Source organism: Pyxicephalus adspersus, chromosome 1 (genome assembly GCF_032062135.1).
Source record: "Pyxicephalus adspersus chromosome 1, UCB_Pads_2.0, whole genome shotgun sequence".
NCBI classification, from domain to species: domain Eukaryota; kingdom Metazoa; phylum Chordata; class Amphibia; order Anura; family Pyxicephalidae; genus Pyxicephalus; species Pyxicephalus adspersus.
In genome coordinates, this window is record NC_092858.1 from 2,465,684 (window position 1) to 2,483,466 (window position 17,783).

Below are 17,783 nucleotides of genomic sequence, written 5' to 3' on the forward strand. Positions count from 1 at the left end.
TGTTTGTATTTTAATTTGTGACATAAAAAAACAAAAAATTGTCAATAAACGAATAGCTAAGATTAAAAAAATCATATTAATGGAAACAATTAAAAAAATATTCAGATCATTAAATGAAATGTAAAGGATGAAATAAGTAACATTAAAGAAACAGATCTAATAGATAAAATCATTTTGAAGTAAATCTCCGCTCCTCTGTACAGAGACTGATGGGACTGGGTCAGTGTTCTCTGTACAGCACTATGTGACCATCCCAGTAGTTAGGACAAATTCCAATTCCAAGTGATGGAGGACATTGCTTGAATGAGGTGAATGTGAGATTTGTAGTGAGTAGTGCAGCACATTGGTTCTTGTGACTGATTTAAATCTGAACATTACTTATATTATAGTGCACCAGGTTACTCCTCTTTGCTGATATTTGGGTTCCCCAGGTTCTCACCAATAGGATAATATGGGAAATAAAGTGCTAACTCGCTGTAATCTTCTGGCTGCCTCTCACAGTCATGTGACCTAGGGACGAACCCAGGATCATGTGACAATATACCAGTACAGGCCTGCTGGGTTGCCTGTAACTTATATAAAAATAGTGGGTCAATAACTGGAGATTTTCCATTACAGATTCACACATGAATCACATTTTCTAGGTGATTGTTCCCAGAAATATTCCTCGTTCACCTTCCCGGGACGATAGCTCAGCACTTGACCCTTCCATTGTGTTCCCCTGGCCTCCATCATTGTGTCATTCTTCATCCTCTGATTTTTGGATGGGTCTGCTCTCTATAGGCTCTTCCTCCCACAGGCTGATTTCCCACTCCATACGTTTAATGCGCTGAAGTATTTTAGCTGCACTGGACTCTAGTTCTGCCAATAGCCGGGCCAGCTTGGTCTGCAGGGACTCCAGGTTGGCTTCCAGCCTCAGGACTTTGTCTTCCATCTCCTGTTGCTTGGCCTCCAGTGCCGCCGCCAGCTTCTCATCCAACTTGTTCATCTTGAGAAGGATCTCCCGTCCTTTATCCTCCAGGATGGCCTTGGCATCGGGGTACTCGGTCAGGGCATCCTTCAGGTCCTCCTTGGACAGGCAGAAGAGGTCGGAGTAGCCGATGCTTTTTATATTCGCTGTTCTGCGATTCCCAGATGTGTTACCTAAACAGCCAGCACAGAAATAACATCAGTGGTTAGTAAACCATCAGTGGGACCTGCAAGGCCAATGAGGGGGCAATTGGTATTGATTTTCAAAAATATTTGAACACCCCCCCCCCCCAACTTATTGACCCATTCTGGTGGAGTTAGGCAATGATGGCAACATATGAACACACTCCAGCTAAAAAACATCCAAAATATAAAAATACAAAAGGGGGCCTGGGGAAAATATAAAGTAGGGGCCCCAAATGAACAACATTACGATTGTCTACACTTCTGTCTTTCAACCAGTTGGGCCCTCCGAGAAGTTGAGGGCAATTTGGTAAAACCCAACCGTGGTGCACATGAGATCGCTTGCAGAGGTCATAATGGGAAAAGGAGGAGATTCCTAATATGATATTTAAAGGAGAGAAAGGGATATCTGCTGCTTCCGGCCCCTTTACTTGTCCACCCTGCCAGGGTTTTGTGGGTAAATTTACAAAAATTGCTAACATTGAATCCACAACTCACCCCTAATTCAAAGAATAGATGCTGAAAATTACAAATACACTTGTCTGGGTTTATTCTGCTTTGTTGCATTTTTAAACCAAAATGAGGAAGAGCCCACACCTGTAAGGTTACTTATCTGCAGCCAAGAAAAATCAGGTTTCCTACCTTGCTGTGTAAATCTCAGGACTGGAGAGAAAAATTGGACCTGATTAATTAAAGCTTTCCAAGACCGAAGAGGATAGATTAAGATGGGAGGACCTGGGTGATCCAGCAAATCTGGAATAGATCTAGTCCAGAATTGAAAACATTTGCTACCTAATAGCATATGTTTTTTGAAGAAATCCATTCCAGGTTTGCTTGATCAACTAGGTTCTCCCATAGAAGTCTATCTTCTCCAGTCTTAGAGGGATTTATTAAACCAGACTCATTGTTTGTCAGGTGTAATATCTTTCATATAGGTATTTTATTCCTTCATCTTTTTTATTATTATAATACAGGATTTATATAGCGTAACATATTACGTAGCGCTGTACAATAAATAGGGGTTGCAGATGACTGACAGACAAAGACACACAGGAGAGCTTACAATCTAAGAGGTGGGGGACGTATCACACCGTAAGAGGAGGGGGATATAGAATGGTTTTAGGGTTGGGTTTAGGAGACAGAAGAAGATGGGTCCGGTTTAATAACAAGAGTAGAGTGGGGCAGCTCCAGAAAACTCAGCTTTATTGTATTTTATGCTTGTTTTGTATTATAGAACTGTTGACCATAACAACGCTCTGAAAAGGCCACCAAATCTTAGTAATTTTGTGTTTCACACCACTTAAACAAGATGTGAATTATGACTTGGGGCACAAATCTGCTGCAGAAGCTATTGCATACCTTTGATGTTGAGGATGCTTATTTCTCCGAAATAGTTCCCTTCACCAAGGACGGCAAATTGTGTGACGCCATCATCGGCCACCACCGCCAGCTTCCCCTCTTTGATGATGTACATCTCTCGGCCAATGTCGCCCTTTTTGCACACATATTCCCCGGGGCTGTAGACCTGCGGCTTGAGCTTCAGCACCAATTCCTCCAGCAGGCCCTTCTCACAGTTCTGGAAGATCTGCACTTTACTCAAGGTGGACATGTGGACACTGACAGCCACTTCCACCCTCAGCTTCTCGGGAAGGTTCTCCAATATCTGGTTCTCATTGGTCAGTTTTTTATTGATCTGAAGGTGTTGGTGCCAGGCAATGACTTTCTTCTTCAAGCTTTTGTTAACTTTGTACATCTTCATATATTGTTTGACCTGATCATAATCGGGGTAGAAGGCTTTGTCTGCACTGTTCACGTTGGAGACGACGGAACTGATACTCCCCATAATGGTGGCAAAGCCCAGAACAGCGATCAGAAAATCTACGATCATGAAAATGTATTCTTCCTCTTGCATGGGTGAAGGAACGTCACCCACGGTGGTAAGGATGAGGGTGGAGAAGTAAAAGCTGTAGAGGTATTGACGCCCCAGACGGCCAAAGTCGGGGTCGGAGATGTTGGGGTAAACCCACTCGTCTTTGCCGAAACCAATGAAACTGGACAGGGCAAAATAAATGCAGCTGTTCCAGTGGATCACCACAAAGATGTAGGCCATCAGTTTGCAGATCCGGAACACATTGGGATACGTGATTCGGGTCTCTGTGCGATCAAAGGCCTCGAAGAGCCGATGGAAGTGCAGGAAGCGATTAATCCTCACGGATGGAGTGTGGATGCCAAACTTGAAGTAGAGAAAGTCGGTTGGGAGCACAGAAAGGAGATCCCAGCGGAACTTGGAGGAGATCACGTACCGCCAGGCAATCTGTTTCTTGTCTGTCACCAGGAGCCCTTCTTTCAAAAATCCTAAAGGTAATGTAAAGAATCCTTGTTAGTGGGGGTGACTGTATAAAAAAATAATTAATGAACCCCTGTCAAACCTCTCCCTCCTTCCATCCCCTTACCATTTGCAAGCTTTTGAAATACAAATCTTCTAAATCTGCCATCTGTGTCCTGCACTAATTATAGGGAAAATTTGGTAAATTTCATTTTTGCTAAATTTTTGTAACAATTTACCAATTTTGTGAAAATACACCAAATTACAAAGCCTATAAACATTGTATTCTCAGCAAAACTACCAGTGGATCTATGGCAATGTGTCCCAAGTGAATTACAATGTAATTTTTGTGCAAAAAATGGTAAGGTATAGTCAATAAAACATTTTTTAATAAACTGCAAAGCTGTTGAACTTGGATTTTTCCCTATGTTTTTGGGGATGGGGTTAGGGGGAACCTATGTGACAATCCCAAAATAAAAAAGGCTTATCTTTTTGTAAGTATAGTTGGGAATTTTTTTGCAGATTTCATATTATAAAATTTCGTACTTGTGGCATGTTCTCATAGTCGACCCCAAACCCCTCTCACCAATTGTGTTGACAATGCTATATTAAGGGGCTTTGCAATTAAAGTCCCAGTTATCCCATTAAAAATTAACAAGCACACAATCATATATGAATTTAATATATATTAAAATAAATTATTTCTGTTTAGACCAGTGATTCCCAATCGCTGTGCCATGGCACACACTAGATACACAGGTGTACTGTGGGTAACTACCCAACTCTTCCACTAGGTGGCAGCAGATAGCTAATTAACTTAGACGGTCAGTCTGGTTAGAGGCTACTGGTGGTTTTCACTATTTCTGGTTCAACACTAGAATGCAGCAATGTGGGCAGTTTTGTTTTTACATATAGCTTTTCCTATGGTGACAGCTGCGCACATTGACAAGTGGCCCATTTACCTATTTAGTAAACCTATAAAATGTGTCCATTCTACATAAATCTGTTCCCAATGGCACTTTGTGGATGCCATATACTGTAGGGCTGTCCACTGGTCAGAGAATATCCACAGCGCCATCCACGGATTATTATTAGTTGCACAATACCTTAAACAGAACATACAGTCAGGTCCATAAATATTTGGACAGAGACAACTGTTTTTTTAATTTTTATGCAATCTTTTTGTTCATCCCACTGAATTAAAGCTGAAAGTCTGCAGTTCAACTGCATCTGAGTTGTTTCATTTAAAATTAATTGTGGTAATGTACAGAACCTAAATTAGAAAAAAGTTGTCTCTGTCCAAATATTTATGGACCTAACTTTATCTTTAGAAATGCTTATTGAGCAAATGTTTGCTCTTTTTGCTTGCTGTAATTGATAAAAGGTGTCCCCTGCATTCCATTACTGGACACCGTGTGTGATTATACTGCTATTATTTAGTATTTATTCAATAGGATAGATAATAAAGTCACTGGTGTTATATGGGTGTGGTATACACTTTTCAGTGACCCTAAATGGAATCTCTATTTGATTGTACTAGGGGTCACCCATGGAGATTTTTAGGTCATTGTGAATCAGATTTTACATGTGTTGCAAGCAAATCCCGATTGCTGAGTGAACTGGTCACCTGTATGGAAGCTGGCAATGATGTCCAGGATGTAGAGAATGTCACACAGGTAGTCCAGGCTCAGCCAGACGCTCAGGTAGCCATATTGCAGCTCTGTAAAGCAGGACCTAGGGAGAGAAGTGCAGAGAGATAGGAGGTCAGGATTGCTGCAAGGCTGCTGAGAATGTATTTGCTGCTTTTATTTATAAGCAAAATAGGAGAGCATGGAATTGAGGAAGGGATGGATATAGGGGGGTTCAAAGCATGCCATTGCCATGGGTCATCCTATATAGTGACCCTATAGGGTCTGCATTGGGGCCCATTTCTGGCTAGGTTCACCAATGAAGAGAGGTGTAAAGAGTTAACTCTTCCTCATCTTAAATGACCTCGTTCAGGTAGTTATTTTTTTATTTAAAAGTGCTGAAACACACAGTATTGTAGGAGCCAATTTATAAATAATCCCCCTTTCAATTCGACATAAAACCTCTTTCTTTCTTATTCATTTCCTATTGTGACAGCTGTGCACTTTTGATAATTGGCCACTAGGTGGCAGAAGGAGTCATTGTTTTAATAGGAACTGACATGAGAAGTGTGGAGCGCTAACTTCAGAGGAATTGATTGGGGGAATCATTTATAAATAGAGCTCAATGGGATAAATGTTTATTTATATTATTCATATGGAAGATACTTTCCTCAAGCCCCTCCTTGTATTACATAATGGCTTGATGCTGCTTTGGCATTATTAAGTATTATCTAAATCAATGTGACTATCGCTGTTTTGAAATCTTCCATACTAAATTATAGATTTATTTGCAAATGATTTATGTATAAATAATGATGACAATACAGCACATAATACCCCGAGAATATCTATCCCCTGAAGAAGCAAAGAAACTGCAAAACGTGTGAAAGTAAATATAAAGCGCTTTTATATTCCGTACATCGGAATTTCCAGCTTTTTTTTTCTTGTTTCAAAGTTTTAGGTGTCTCAGAGACTTTAAGAGACTGATTGTTGTGCACTTTTATCAAATCTATATCCTGCAGTGATTTGTCTCCTGAAGCTGAATAAAATCATTTTCACTATAAATTCAAACCTGTAACTTTTATTATTGCAAGGATTTCAGTTCACATGGACCCAAACGTTGCATTGTGCTCTTGTGTTATCATAACAACCTGACGCTGTAAGGTCCAGAACCAGTACTCGCCATGCACCAATCCCCCAATCTAATGCCGCACTCTTCACCTATAGCAATCTCCCGGGAGACTGGTAGCATTTCCCAGCACACAATTGCCCCGAGAATATAGTGCGCAAGGGATGGCCTCTGGGGAAGGACTGGCAGAGGACCGGGAGACAACAGATAAAACAGTACCCAGATTCCAACAGAGACACGTCCAGAATATAGAGCCAGAGGTCATAACAGATTATCCGTCCTCCAGACCAGGTACACAAGGGCAAGACAAAAGCAGAGTCGGGGTCACAGACAAAAGGTCGGTTCAGGCTGCGCACAATCGATAGGTCAGCAACAGGCAATAGTAAATCACACGAAACACACTCCAGGTAAATGCTACAGCAGGCTACGGTGACTGGGAGCAGAGAGAATATAAAGTCCCATCAACCAAGAGTCAGGAACTAATCTGCCTCTAAAATCCCCATCAGCTGTGCACAGCTTTCTAGCGTATGCGGGGGATGCCGATACATCAGCCTACACGGCTAAAGAGAAGCAGGGGCTGCTACTATTTCTTAATTCTCCTTGCTGCTACAAGTGACATTGCAGGACAAAATAAACAGTGTAGGATCCGGCGGTGGTGCACAGCATGCAATTGCCGGCCTGATAAGTGTTTCCTAACAGATGTGTAGACTGAATCTCTACCAGTTTAATAATGAAGGTAAGAAATACCATTGCAGTTTTCTCTAGCTGAATATGATTGGTCTCTCGCCCATCATTTCTCGTCCCATCATAAAATATCATTTCCAGCAATGGATATGGTATGTGTGTACGCAGCCTATAGACACGTCAGGTGATTCTCACCCGATACGAATGATCGGGCCCATCTGAGAACCTTGTATGTCATCTGACGTCGTTCATGGATCCATGGATGACCAACAGTAAATTATCGCAGTATAAGTCAAGGGAGGAGAGCACAACAGGGTGCCACTTGTCCTCCTACCCCCCCGCCTTTATAGAACAGATTGGGCACTGTGTGTACAGTGCTCATTCACTCATCTTTCACTGGAACGTGCATGAATGATCATTTCCAGTGACAATATTGAACGTATACACGCTGCCTAAGTCTTTTGCATCAGAGTCTTGGCCATTGTTGGAGTTTATTGACGTGCAAAATGGTCTCCCCTGCCATAGATTCTGACCACACACTGTTTGTCCCTATTTGCCTTTTCCCACAATATTTACACTGACGTTGCAGAATATTTGTGTTTTTTATCAGATATACTTTATATACATTGCTATCAGATGAACCTTCTACCTGCATGCTGAGAGGCTGCTCATCTGAATACATTCCTCTGCACAAATATCTGCCAATCTTAGGCCCTTTCCTTGTGCAGTTTGCCCCTCTCAGGTCAGACTATGTGACACCAATGATCTTTTTGCCTATTTGTAAGGTTGGCAGCCTTGCCAATGCCCAGCTATTTTGGAGGCAATCATTCCAGGAGCACCAGACTAATGTACAGTAATTATAGAATCATGTTATGAGAAACACTGATCTATGAAATATCTTCCATTCTTTGTGGTCCCTTTCCTTAAGCAATGAGCAGTTTGTGCCTCTCCGGTCAGACTAAGTGACATCAAAAATATTATGGGCTATCTGTGACATTCTTCCAATGGGAAGCCCCATCTTATGTGCAGCAGTAACCCCATACCCCCCTCCGACCCCTTCCCTATAAGCACATTGGTGTCAGTGGGTATTGGTGGAGCTCAGCTGCCCCATTCAGGGCTGTGGCTGGGTTTGTCGGTACCTGCAGATGATGATGACCCAGTTATAGGTGACCGGTACAATCATAATATTGAGCCAGGTGTAGTACAAATCTCCTGAGGGGTCCAGAATCCAGGACCGCTTCTGGGTGCTGGAGGGAGAGAATATCACAAAGGTCAGCGCCATATCTACGGTGCAACCACCTCACCCTTCCCCCGTTATCTCTACACTGTACCCCACATTCATATTACCCCACATAAGGCAGATTTTGGGTTCTTGGATTTTAGAGATATTGGGTTAGTATATTTCAGTAAAATATTCTTATTTTATTGATACAAATGTTATCCTGCCCTTAAGGTTTTTAATGAGGCACTTCCTGTAACAGGGTGACAACATTTTGTCCCTTCCTCTGCTCCTACGTTGTCACCTTTTCCCATGAAGAGACTACAAGTGGGCATTATACAGTCGCGGTCCACCATTAGGAATCCCCTCCTAAATAATGCCATGCAGCCATTGCAGGAGTGCCTGTAGATGAGCACCATGTTCAGCGGCCAGGATGGTAAAATATTGGTAGTGTCTAAGAGGCTGCAGGATATCAGCGGAGCTTAGATGTTCATGTATATTGCTTTAGAACACCCAGGGCTCTATTTATAAATTATTCCCCCAATCAATTCATCTGAAATTCGCTGACACATGGTTCTATCTCTCTACAAGTCTCCTATTAAAACAATGACTCGTTCTGCCACCTAGTGGCCAATCATGAAAAGTGCACAGCTGTCACAATGGGAATGAATAGGAAATAAACGAATATTATCAGCGAATTGACAGGGGAATCATTTATAAATAAAGCCCTAAGGGGTCTGTTATTATTATTTTTAACCATGATTCACCCTTTCTGCAAAGAAAAATGAGTGAATCTTGGGTTTAAACATTATTAATGCTGCACAGTTAGGATTTAGTCCTCATATTTGACATTTTTATTAATTTGATTTTAATAAAAAAAAAAAAAAAATGCTAAAATATTTGCAGCCGGTGTCCCCAGTGCATATTTCCTCCCTTCCGTTGTCTCCTCCGCCCTCTTACCTGGGGTGTTGGGTGTTTTCCAGAGGTTTGGTCCAGGCTGTGATCTCTTCCTTCTCCATCTCCTTTTTCATCCTCTCCCCTCGATGGGACATCATCTGTGTCAGGGTGTTCATGGCGCCAGCAGTGGTGGTGGCGTTGGGTCCTGACCCCCCAAACGCTGCTCAGCATAAAATCTCAGGAAGAGATCCGACCTTTCAGCGCTGTGTTACCTGCATACGTCTCACCTTGGTAACGCTGGTGACCCCAGGGACAGGTGAGGCATCTGAGGAGCAGATTATCTGCTGGCTCCGCCCCTCACCTGCTCATTAACACCTGGCTGGGAACACAATGCATCAATATTCAAACAAAAGAGATACATTGTATCTGATCGAACTGATTGATCATGTGACCACACATCCAGCAACTCTCCATCAATCGATGTGTCCAATTATCATTATGATACGTAGGTTACAATTGGTTGGAAAAAGTTTTTTTCCTTGGATTTGATCAGCTCAGAAATCGAAGGCTAAAAAGTCGAAGGAGACACTCCGGTGACACTGCATGCAATATTATCCAATGTGTCATTGTAGAGTTGTCACCCTCCAAAGGCCTGATTACACCCTAAGCATTGCTCAGACCTGGGACCCAGACGTGGCCCCTGTCCAGAACTGACTTGGGCCTCTTCCCCCGCTGAAGTGACTTGGGGCCTCTATGGAATCCCTGTTGGCTGAGAAGGGTCCAGGGCCCTTGTGCAGTGACAATCTTTGCACCTTCCTATGTCTGGGACCGAGTCTATGGGGCCACAAAGAAGAACTGAGAACAAGCTCCATTGTACTTAGGATCATCGGCCATAGTCTGAAAATTTAAGAAAACCTTTTTTAATATTTTTTTAGATTTTATAATGCATTGTTTTTATAGTATTGGGGTGCTGGCCCACATTTTAGATTCACCTACAATTTGAAATTTCAGTCTATGAATGAACCTTTCACTGAACTTCCTGTTATAGGGTGACAACAGTACCAAGCAGCTTTCCAAGCACCAGCAGCGTTGTCACCCCAGAACCCCCTCACCCATGGATGCTATAGGGTGAATTGTGTAATTCAAGGGGAATAATTAGACATGCCCAGGGATAAAATTAGCAATATTTCCAAGGATAGTATCAGGAATCGATACAGAGCTATTATAAGGTATATTTATAGGTATAATATCAGGAATATTTCCAGGAACCATGGGCAGATATTCTTATAGATAGTAAAGGACATTTTCATGGACATCACAACTCAATGTCAATTTCTCCCCGTGCCCCGGTTGATTTCAGTTCCAAGCTCTTGCCGCCAGGTGTCGCTCTAGGATCGACTCTCGCAGCGGCCTCGGTATGAAGACTACATTTCCCGTCATGCCTGACAGAGGGGGCGGAGCCAGAGAGGTGCAGCAACACGGCGGAGAAAGATGGCGGCTGGGAGCCGTGGAGACAGGTGAGACCCCCCGAAGGGGAAGAGGGGCAATGAGCACCGACACCGGGGTATGTGTGTGCTGCCCATATCTCTGTGTATGTATACATAGCCTGTGTGTATTCACCACCACTGTGTCTGCACTGTACAGGGAGGAGACCCCCACCCCGTGTATTCACCTCAGTGTCATAGGACCCCCCCATTGTACACCGCTACTACTACTGTGTGCGACATGCCGACCCCAACATACATATACCCCACTATAACACACACCGAGGGGAGCCAGCACCCCCCCCCCCCCAATGTATTTACCTCAGTGTCATAGGAACCTCCCCCATTGTACACCGCTACTACTACTGTGTGCAACATGCCAACCCCAACATACCTAGACTGTACTACAACACGCACCGAGGGGAGCCAGCCCACCTGCCCTGTGTATTCACCTCAGTGTTATAGGACCCCCCATTCCCCCACCATTGTACACTGCTACTACTACTGTGTGCGATATACTGACCCCAACATACATATACCCCACTATAACACATCGAGGGGAGCCAGCCCACCCTGTACCCCATGGCACTGACTGTATATATCCTTGTACCCCTCCCCTGAAATACCATAGACTCCAAAATAAATACGACACAGCCACTGTTGCCGATATATACAGCTATACCAATGTCCCCTCTCTCCCTATGTTCTATTCCCTTTTACAGGGTGACAACACTTTTTGTGTTTGCAGTAAGATTGCACAGCCGTGTTGTCACCCTCTGGTCATGTGACCCCAGATGTGGAGGTGTGGTGTTCTGGGTGTTGGAGTCCTGGAGTAGTCACTGATCATGTTGGGTATAAGATTTGTATTGGGTGAATTGGCGTCATGTGATGTTTGCTGGGCAGAAAAGGGGGGGGGAGGGGGATCTGCAATCATTTGCTTCTTCCTGTAGATTGATACGCAATGTGTTTCAGTTTTTAATGTAACTGCCATGGTGTTGCCCCCTGGACTCCGATCACTGACCTCCCTGGGAGCATGCTGAGCACTCCGATCACTGACCTCCCTGGGAGCATGCTGAGCACTCCGATCACTGACCTCCCTGGGAGCATGCTGAGCACTCCAAATATTTATAAGAAAATTACAATTATAAAAATCTTTATCCCAAGCAATGATTTTCGGTGAGTAGTCAGGTATGGAAATAAGGAATTAAAATACCCAGAACAGAGTGTGATGTCCTCATTCCGAGCTCTCGGGGTGCTCCATGTATCATGGGATCAGTACGGTGCCGCACGCTAATATATATAACGCTCCTGGTATCCATGTAGTGGTGAATAAAGGGGGAACTCCGCTTAGCCCTTTGTATCCAAAGCTGATATTAGAAAAGCTGCCAGCCTTTGCGTATTAAACTGAAATCCCACGTTTTGCAGTTCAGGTAGGTCCAGGAAGGGACGGGGGGTGTCTCTTCTGCTATAAACATTCCTTATTTGCCTGATAGCCACCAAGCTGACAAACTTCCCTGCTCAGTATTTGTTTCCAGGATTATCCGGCAATCTCAGCTTCCCTCGCATTTGCCAAGACTGAATGAACTCCCTCGCACCTCATCCCGGCCTAGCCAATCAAGATGGTCAAAGATCAGCAGTGTTCTCCCGGCCCTTGTTAGCCGGGCGCAGCACCCGACACTTCTCATTAACCACCTGGCTGTTTTTGGGTGGCTACTAAAAAGTTGGGTCCCAATACAGGGGTTGCCACCCACCCACAGCCTCTTCCTACCTGGCTTAAAACATTTCTGGGGCAAATACTGATCGGGAGTATTGATGGGGTCTCTGGATGTGGATTTGGCCGTTCCCCTTATAATCATTTTTTAGTTTGTTGCCTTCAATTAATATTGTTTGCCGTTTTTGCTTTTTTTTGTTTAATGATCGGATAAAAAGATTGATGACGCCTTTATATCGTCTCACTTTGTGACAAAACCTCATTGATTTGCTGGGATTATTTGTAAAATGTAATTGGTTATGAAATCATTGACATCACCTTGTGTCTCATCCACACGTTGGTTCCGGAGGTCAGTTTTGGTGCAATGAAATCTTTCCTATTGCCGGCCATAACGGTAGTCCTGTACATGATGGAGCATGCGGGTGCAACGCAGGGCCAGCACCCTCCACGCTCCATCACTAGTTGGGCAGCACGGTGGCTCAGTGGTTAGCACTCCAGCCTTTGCAGCGCTAGGTCCTAGGTTCAAATCCCAGCCAGGACACTATCTGCATGGAGTTTGCAGGCTCTCCCCGGGTCTGCGGAGGTTTCCTCCCACATCCCAAAAACATGCAGTGAGGTTAATTGGCTTCCCCCTAAGTTGACCTTAGACTACATTAATGACATATGACTATGGGGGGACATTAGATTGTGAGCTCCTTTGAGGGACAGTTAGTGACATGATTATGAACTTTGTACAGCGCTGCGTAATGTGATGGCGCTATATAAATACTGTGTAATAATATTAATACCCAGTGCTCAACTCAGGATTTTTTTTAGCTGGGTGGCAGCCCCTGTATTGTGACCCAGCTGTTCAGTAACCACCCAAAAACAGCCGGGTGGATACTGAAATGTGCCGGGTGGTGCACCCGGCTAAAAGGAGCTGGGGAGATCACGCTCACCTGTCCCCGTTCTGTAGTCGGCCCACCAGCATCTTCTTTCTTCTCTTCCATGTTCTGATCTCTGGCCATCTTGATTGGCCAGGCCGATGTAACTCCCATGCGGGTGCTCAGGATTTATTCAGTCTCAACGGCTATCCGTTGGGTATCCTGGCAGCCAATGCTGAGTTGGGCACAAGCTCCAGCACTGCTCAAGAGTCACTTTAACAACCTCTCGCACCTGAAATCCTAAAATTAAATCTATCCTTATCACCTGAATACAAAAACTTCAATGCAAGTATACTTACCAATATTCTCCCTGGAAATATTTTTTTGGCTGGATGAGAAGAAGCTGTAGGCGGGAGGCATTCCCCTTGTATTGTGACCCAGCTTTTCAGTAACAACCCAAAAACAGATGAGTGATTATTAAAAAGTGCCGGGTGGTGTGCCCAGCTAAAAGGGCCTAGGGGGGAACACTGCTTGTATTCCTTTGTAACCAAACTGTGTACAAATCCCTTTGCTAACTATTACTTTGTAAAATAAGCAGGACACCATCACTGTGCTGCACAGCCTTTGCATATAGGAGAGTGGATGGGGGAGGGGCCCGTTAGATCCGCCCCCCATAGGAAGGGGCCGATACAAGACCAGTCTTGCTTCACAAGAAGAAGAAAAAGATGGCGGCAATGGAAAGGGGACAGGTGAGTAAAAAAATTCAAAGATTTTAGTTCCATGGTAACCTTTCCTGTCTGAGTATATTGCAGATATATCACAAGACCAGACTGAGATGATGACAATATTCTGCTGCAGGCAGGAGAAAGCATGTACTCAGTCTCATTGTCAGATCTTTCTGTCTAGGCTCTGTATAGCGATGTTGTGAGGAATATATTGCGATATTTTTTCACCTGTATCCTCCTTCCTTGTTGTGGTTCTGATGTTCCCCATTGGGAGTTCCCTGTAGCACGGTGATGCCCTGCAGCTGTCTGCGGAACTCGGTGCCTAGCAGCCGACCTCGTCTAGGTGTGACATTAACTCTTTGTGTGCAGTGACACCCGCGATCGGATTATAAAGCCTCGGTGGCTTGGCTCAGGAGCTGACAGTCGGTGAGGAGTTATGTTCTGCAAATCATCTGCTTCTTTTCCCTGTCCCATAAAGCCGACTTCCATGTTTCCTCCTCCCCAGAATGCTTCCATCTTGCTTCCTCACCACTTTGTGGCTTATTTATGGAAAGCGGTGACATTGCTGCTTTTGTTTTGTGTCGTGTATAGTGCTACATCTTTCATGTTGCAATAATTTAGGAAATCAGTGTTGGTGCCCTCATGAACCCGAGCAGATTACTCTAGTTCAAGGGGGTCATTTCCAACCAATGAATTGGTGAAGCCATAAAAAAACTGATTTTGCTGGGTTTTGTTCAAGAAGTCTGTTGCACCGCGGGGGTCCCAGGTTCAGATCTGGGGCGCTATCAGCATGGGGTTTTCCCCAGACCTTCGAAAACATAAACTTAGGTCAGCGTTCTCCCCGGCCTCTTTTAGCCGGGTGCACCACCTGGCACTTTTCAGTAACCACCCAGCTGCTTATGGGTGCCACCCACCCAAAGCTTCTTCCCACCCAGCCTAAAATATTTCTGGGGGTAATACTGAGGATTTATTGGCTACCTGAGAAATAGTGTGGAAAATGGGCAGCAAAACCAAGCACTACATTAAAAAAAAAAGGACTAGCCCCCTTTGGAGGTAATAAGTACTGGTCTGGGCCCCCACACTATAAGGTTGTTGTTGTTGTATTTCTATCCCTTGATCTGGTGTTGTCAGGTTGGCCTCCTCTGTCTCTGCCATGCCAGGTTGAATGGCATTGCCACCTTCCTCCTCACTGGCATGCTGTGGCACAGAGTCACATGTTCATAGTCACATGAGACGCTGTAATGTTTGTGTAATCCCAGCGGCAAATCTCCTGGCACCCGGCAGACAAACACACAAACACGCCAAGTTTCCACATACGCAGAGCCTGGAACTTATATGTACAAACACACCGGCCATTCTTAAGGGAAGTTCCAAATTTTTTTTAATGTTAGGAGTTTAATATGTATGTGACCCCCCAAACTAGGAACTTTTCTTATGTGACCCCATTTGGTCTGTTACATTCACCAGTAAATGTTTTGTAATGCCTGATAGATCAGAAATATTTTTTGTTCAGCCAGGAATCTTGTGGCTTCCTGTTCTTTTTGACTGTAATCCGTGACATTCTGCTCTGTATGCGAAGACTACAGAACCCTGCCTATGGTATGAAGGAAAGGAGATGGGTTAGTCCTGTTGTGTTTCTGTAGTATGTGTCTATATTATATTTATACACTTCCCGGCCTCTCCAAAAAAAGTCCCCAAGTTCGTGGTGTTATCCGGGCTGCCGGTGCTGGGCGGCGTTGTGATCCGGGCTGCCGGTGCTGGGCGGCGTTGTGATCCGGGCTGCCGGTGCTGGGCGGCGCGGTACCATGCGTGTCCTGTGCTATGTTCTGATGGGTCACATGACTAGCAGTGCCGGATATTGGCCTTGCGGAGGTCCTGCTCCGTCACATCATTCCCACAGCCAGGGATCTATATTCCAATCAGAGCCATCCGCCAAATAATGATCCGTGTCATTCTGTAGACTGATTGCTGCTATATATATAGAACCGGAGGGCAGTAATAAAATCAGGGCGCAGGGTGGGGCAAGTCACTTTATAGATCCCGCTTATTAACTTTTATTTATAAAGCGCCAACATATTCTGCAGCGCTGTACAATACATTTGAGCTGCAGATGACAAACCTGCATACAGAGGACACTGACCCGTGCAGATTTCATTCTTGTGAAATGGCCATTCATCTGCCGGTGTGTAATTGGTACAATACTTTCACCTCTGGTCACATGACCACTCCACCGCTCCATTTTCTGTGGTGGCAAAGCCGGCATTCTTGTCGGAACCAATATGTAATGTCAGGTGCGGTACACTCCGGTAACGTTCCTGGTAGGCGTGTTCTTCTTTCCATAGCAGATTGGGGGTGGAGACCGGAAAGAGAACGCCACGGGTATCTCATTCTGCATTGTGGCCACGTAGGTCTTGCCTGCACAGGGGCATTGCTTTACCTTTTGCCTCGGGTGACCACTGTTGGTTTCCTCCCAAGGATCTGGTCACTTGTGAAATGTGCGGTCACTGATTTTACCTGCTCAGACTAATCCAGGACGTGTAGGGTGAAAGGTACATTTTACTTATACCTTATATTTGTGCACGGTGAATGAGCAGCCTAATTACAGGTCACTTTGTAGGAGGAATGTCGTGTGGAATAATAAAGTTCCCGTGATTTGATCAGCCGGGTCACCCGTGTACCGCTTTATTGCCAGAAACCTGGAGAGATTATTGCACAGGGACTTTGATTGTGGAACCCTAATAGTGAATGTCCAGGGAAAACGTTTTACTTCTGTTGTCACTGTCGGAGGAAGTGGAACCATGAATAGCTTTGAAATCTGTCCTGGCCCTATACAAACCTATAAATAATTGTTGGCTTGGGGTTCGGCATTTTCTTTTTTTTACAGCCAGAGCCGCCAACTTACTTTTAATATTTTTAATGTGTTGCAGCATGCTGTGATCTGCACCATTTTCATCCCACACGCAGCATTCTCGCTCAGTGTGAACAACAGTTGGAATCGGTGGATTCACTTTGTTGTTGTTCAGCCTAGGGGTGTGAATGGGTCCTAAATGTTGGCTCTGACCTTCACTTGGTCGATGTCTTTTCACTTTCTGGAGTTCCTAGTTTGGTTTACTAGTTTGTGTATTGTTAAAGTAATATAAACCCCCTCACTTGACTGATGCTTTCGTTTGCAAGAAGCAAAGCCCAGCTGTGTTCTTCCTGATGCTGCTGGGTGGTAACTGATAAGTGCCGGGCGATGCGCCCAGCTAAAAGGTGCTGGAGAGAACGCTGCTGCAAATGGAATTGTGATTGAAGATACTTAATCCTTTGTACACATAATACACTGCTTGCTGAATTCCCTTTAATTTATCAATTTTAAGTCATCAAAACTGTCTCCATACCCAACGTATTTTGGAGATTGTACAACAAAGACGTTCATGATGGTGAAGGTCATCTCTGAGATGGATCGTGGTAATGGAACACATGGCGTCTCAGAATATGGTCACCTTGTCAAACTTGATATAATACGTTTCATGAGAATTTATGGGGTTTTAGTGATTGGATTGGCAACATAAATCTTTTTTTTTTCCCCATTCCTTTTCTTTTGTATATATTGCAGATATTCTGTTGGCTCCTGGTGTCAGTATATGAGATAACCGTTGTGTGTATGTCTGGAATGCTTAAATGTGATATTGATCAGTGTCATGATTCTCTCTGGTACAGAGGTCAGGAAACCGGGTGACACACCCCGCCGTGTATGTACACTGATTGACTTCCTGCAAAGAGAAGGTCAAAGTCCGCCGGGAGGCCATGAGCATGATATGAGGCTCACGCTGTCTGCGGTCCACACTGGGGGTGAATTAATCCCCATTCTTGTTTTCAGAGTGAATACTTTCCCCCATTCTTCATATAGGTCTCCAGCTGGCCATACATCCATCAATTTACTTCCTTCGATCGTTTTATTGGATTCACCATCCAATCAATCG

General features: G+C 44.3%; 1 protein-coding gene across 1 annotated transcript; it reads right to left on the minus strand.

Annotated features, from left to right (window-relative positions):
• Window positions 1-243: 243 nt before the first annotated feature.
• CNGA4 (cyclic nucleotide gated channel subunit alpha 4) lies at window positions 244-9,728 on the minus strand. The gene is made up of 5 exons (XM_072400502.1): window positions 9,099-9,728; window positions 8,059-8,166; window positions 5,106-5,212; window positions 2,512-3,507; window positions 244-1,143 (listed from the first exon to the last, which is right to left on the minus strand). Exons 1-5 carry the CDS (start codon window positions 9,209-9,211, stop codon window positions 740-742), a joined length of 1,728 nt encoding a protein of 575 aa, XP_072256603.1. The 5' UTR covers window positions 9,212-9,728; the 3' UTR covers window positions 244-739.
• Window positions 9,729-17,783: the final 8,055 nt, after the last annotated feature.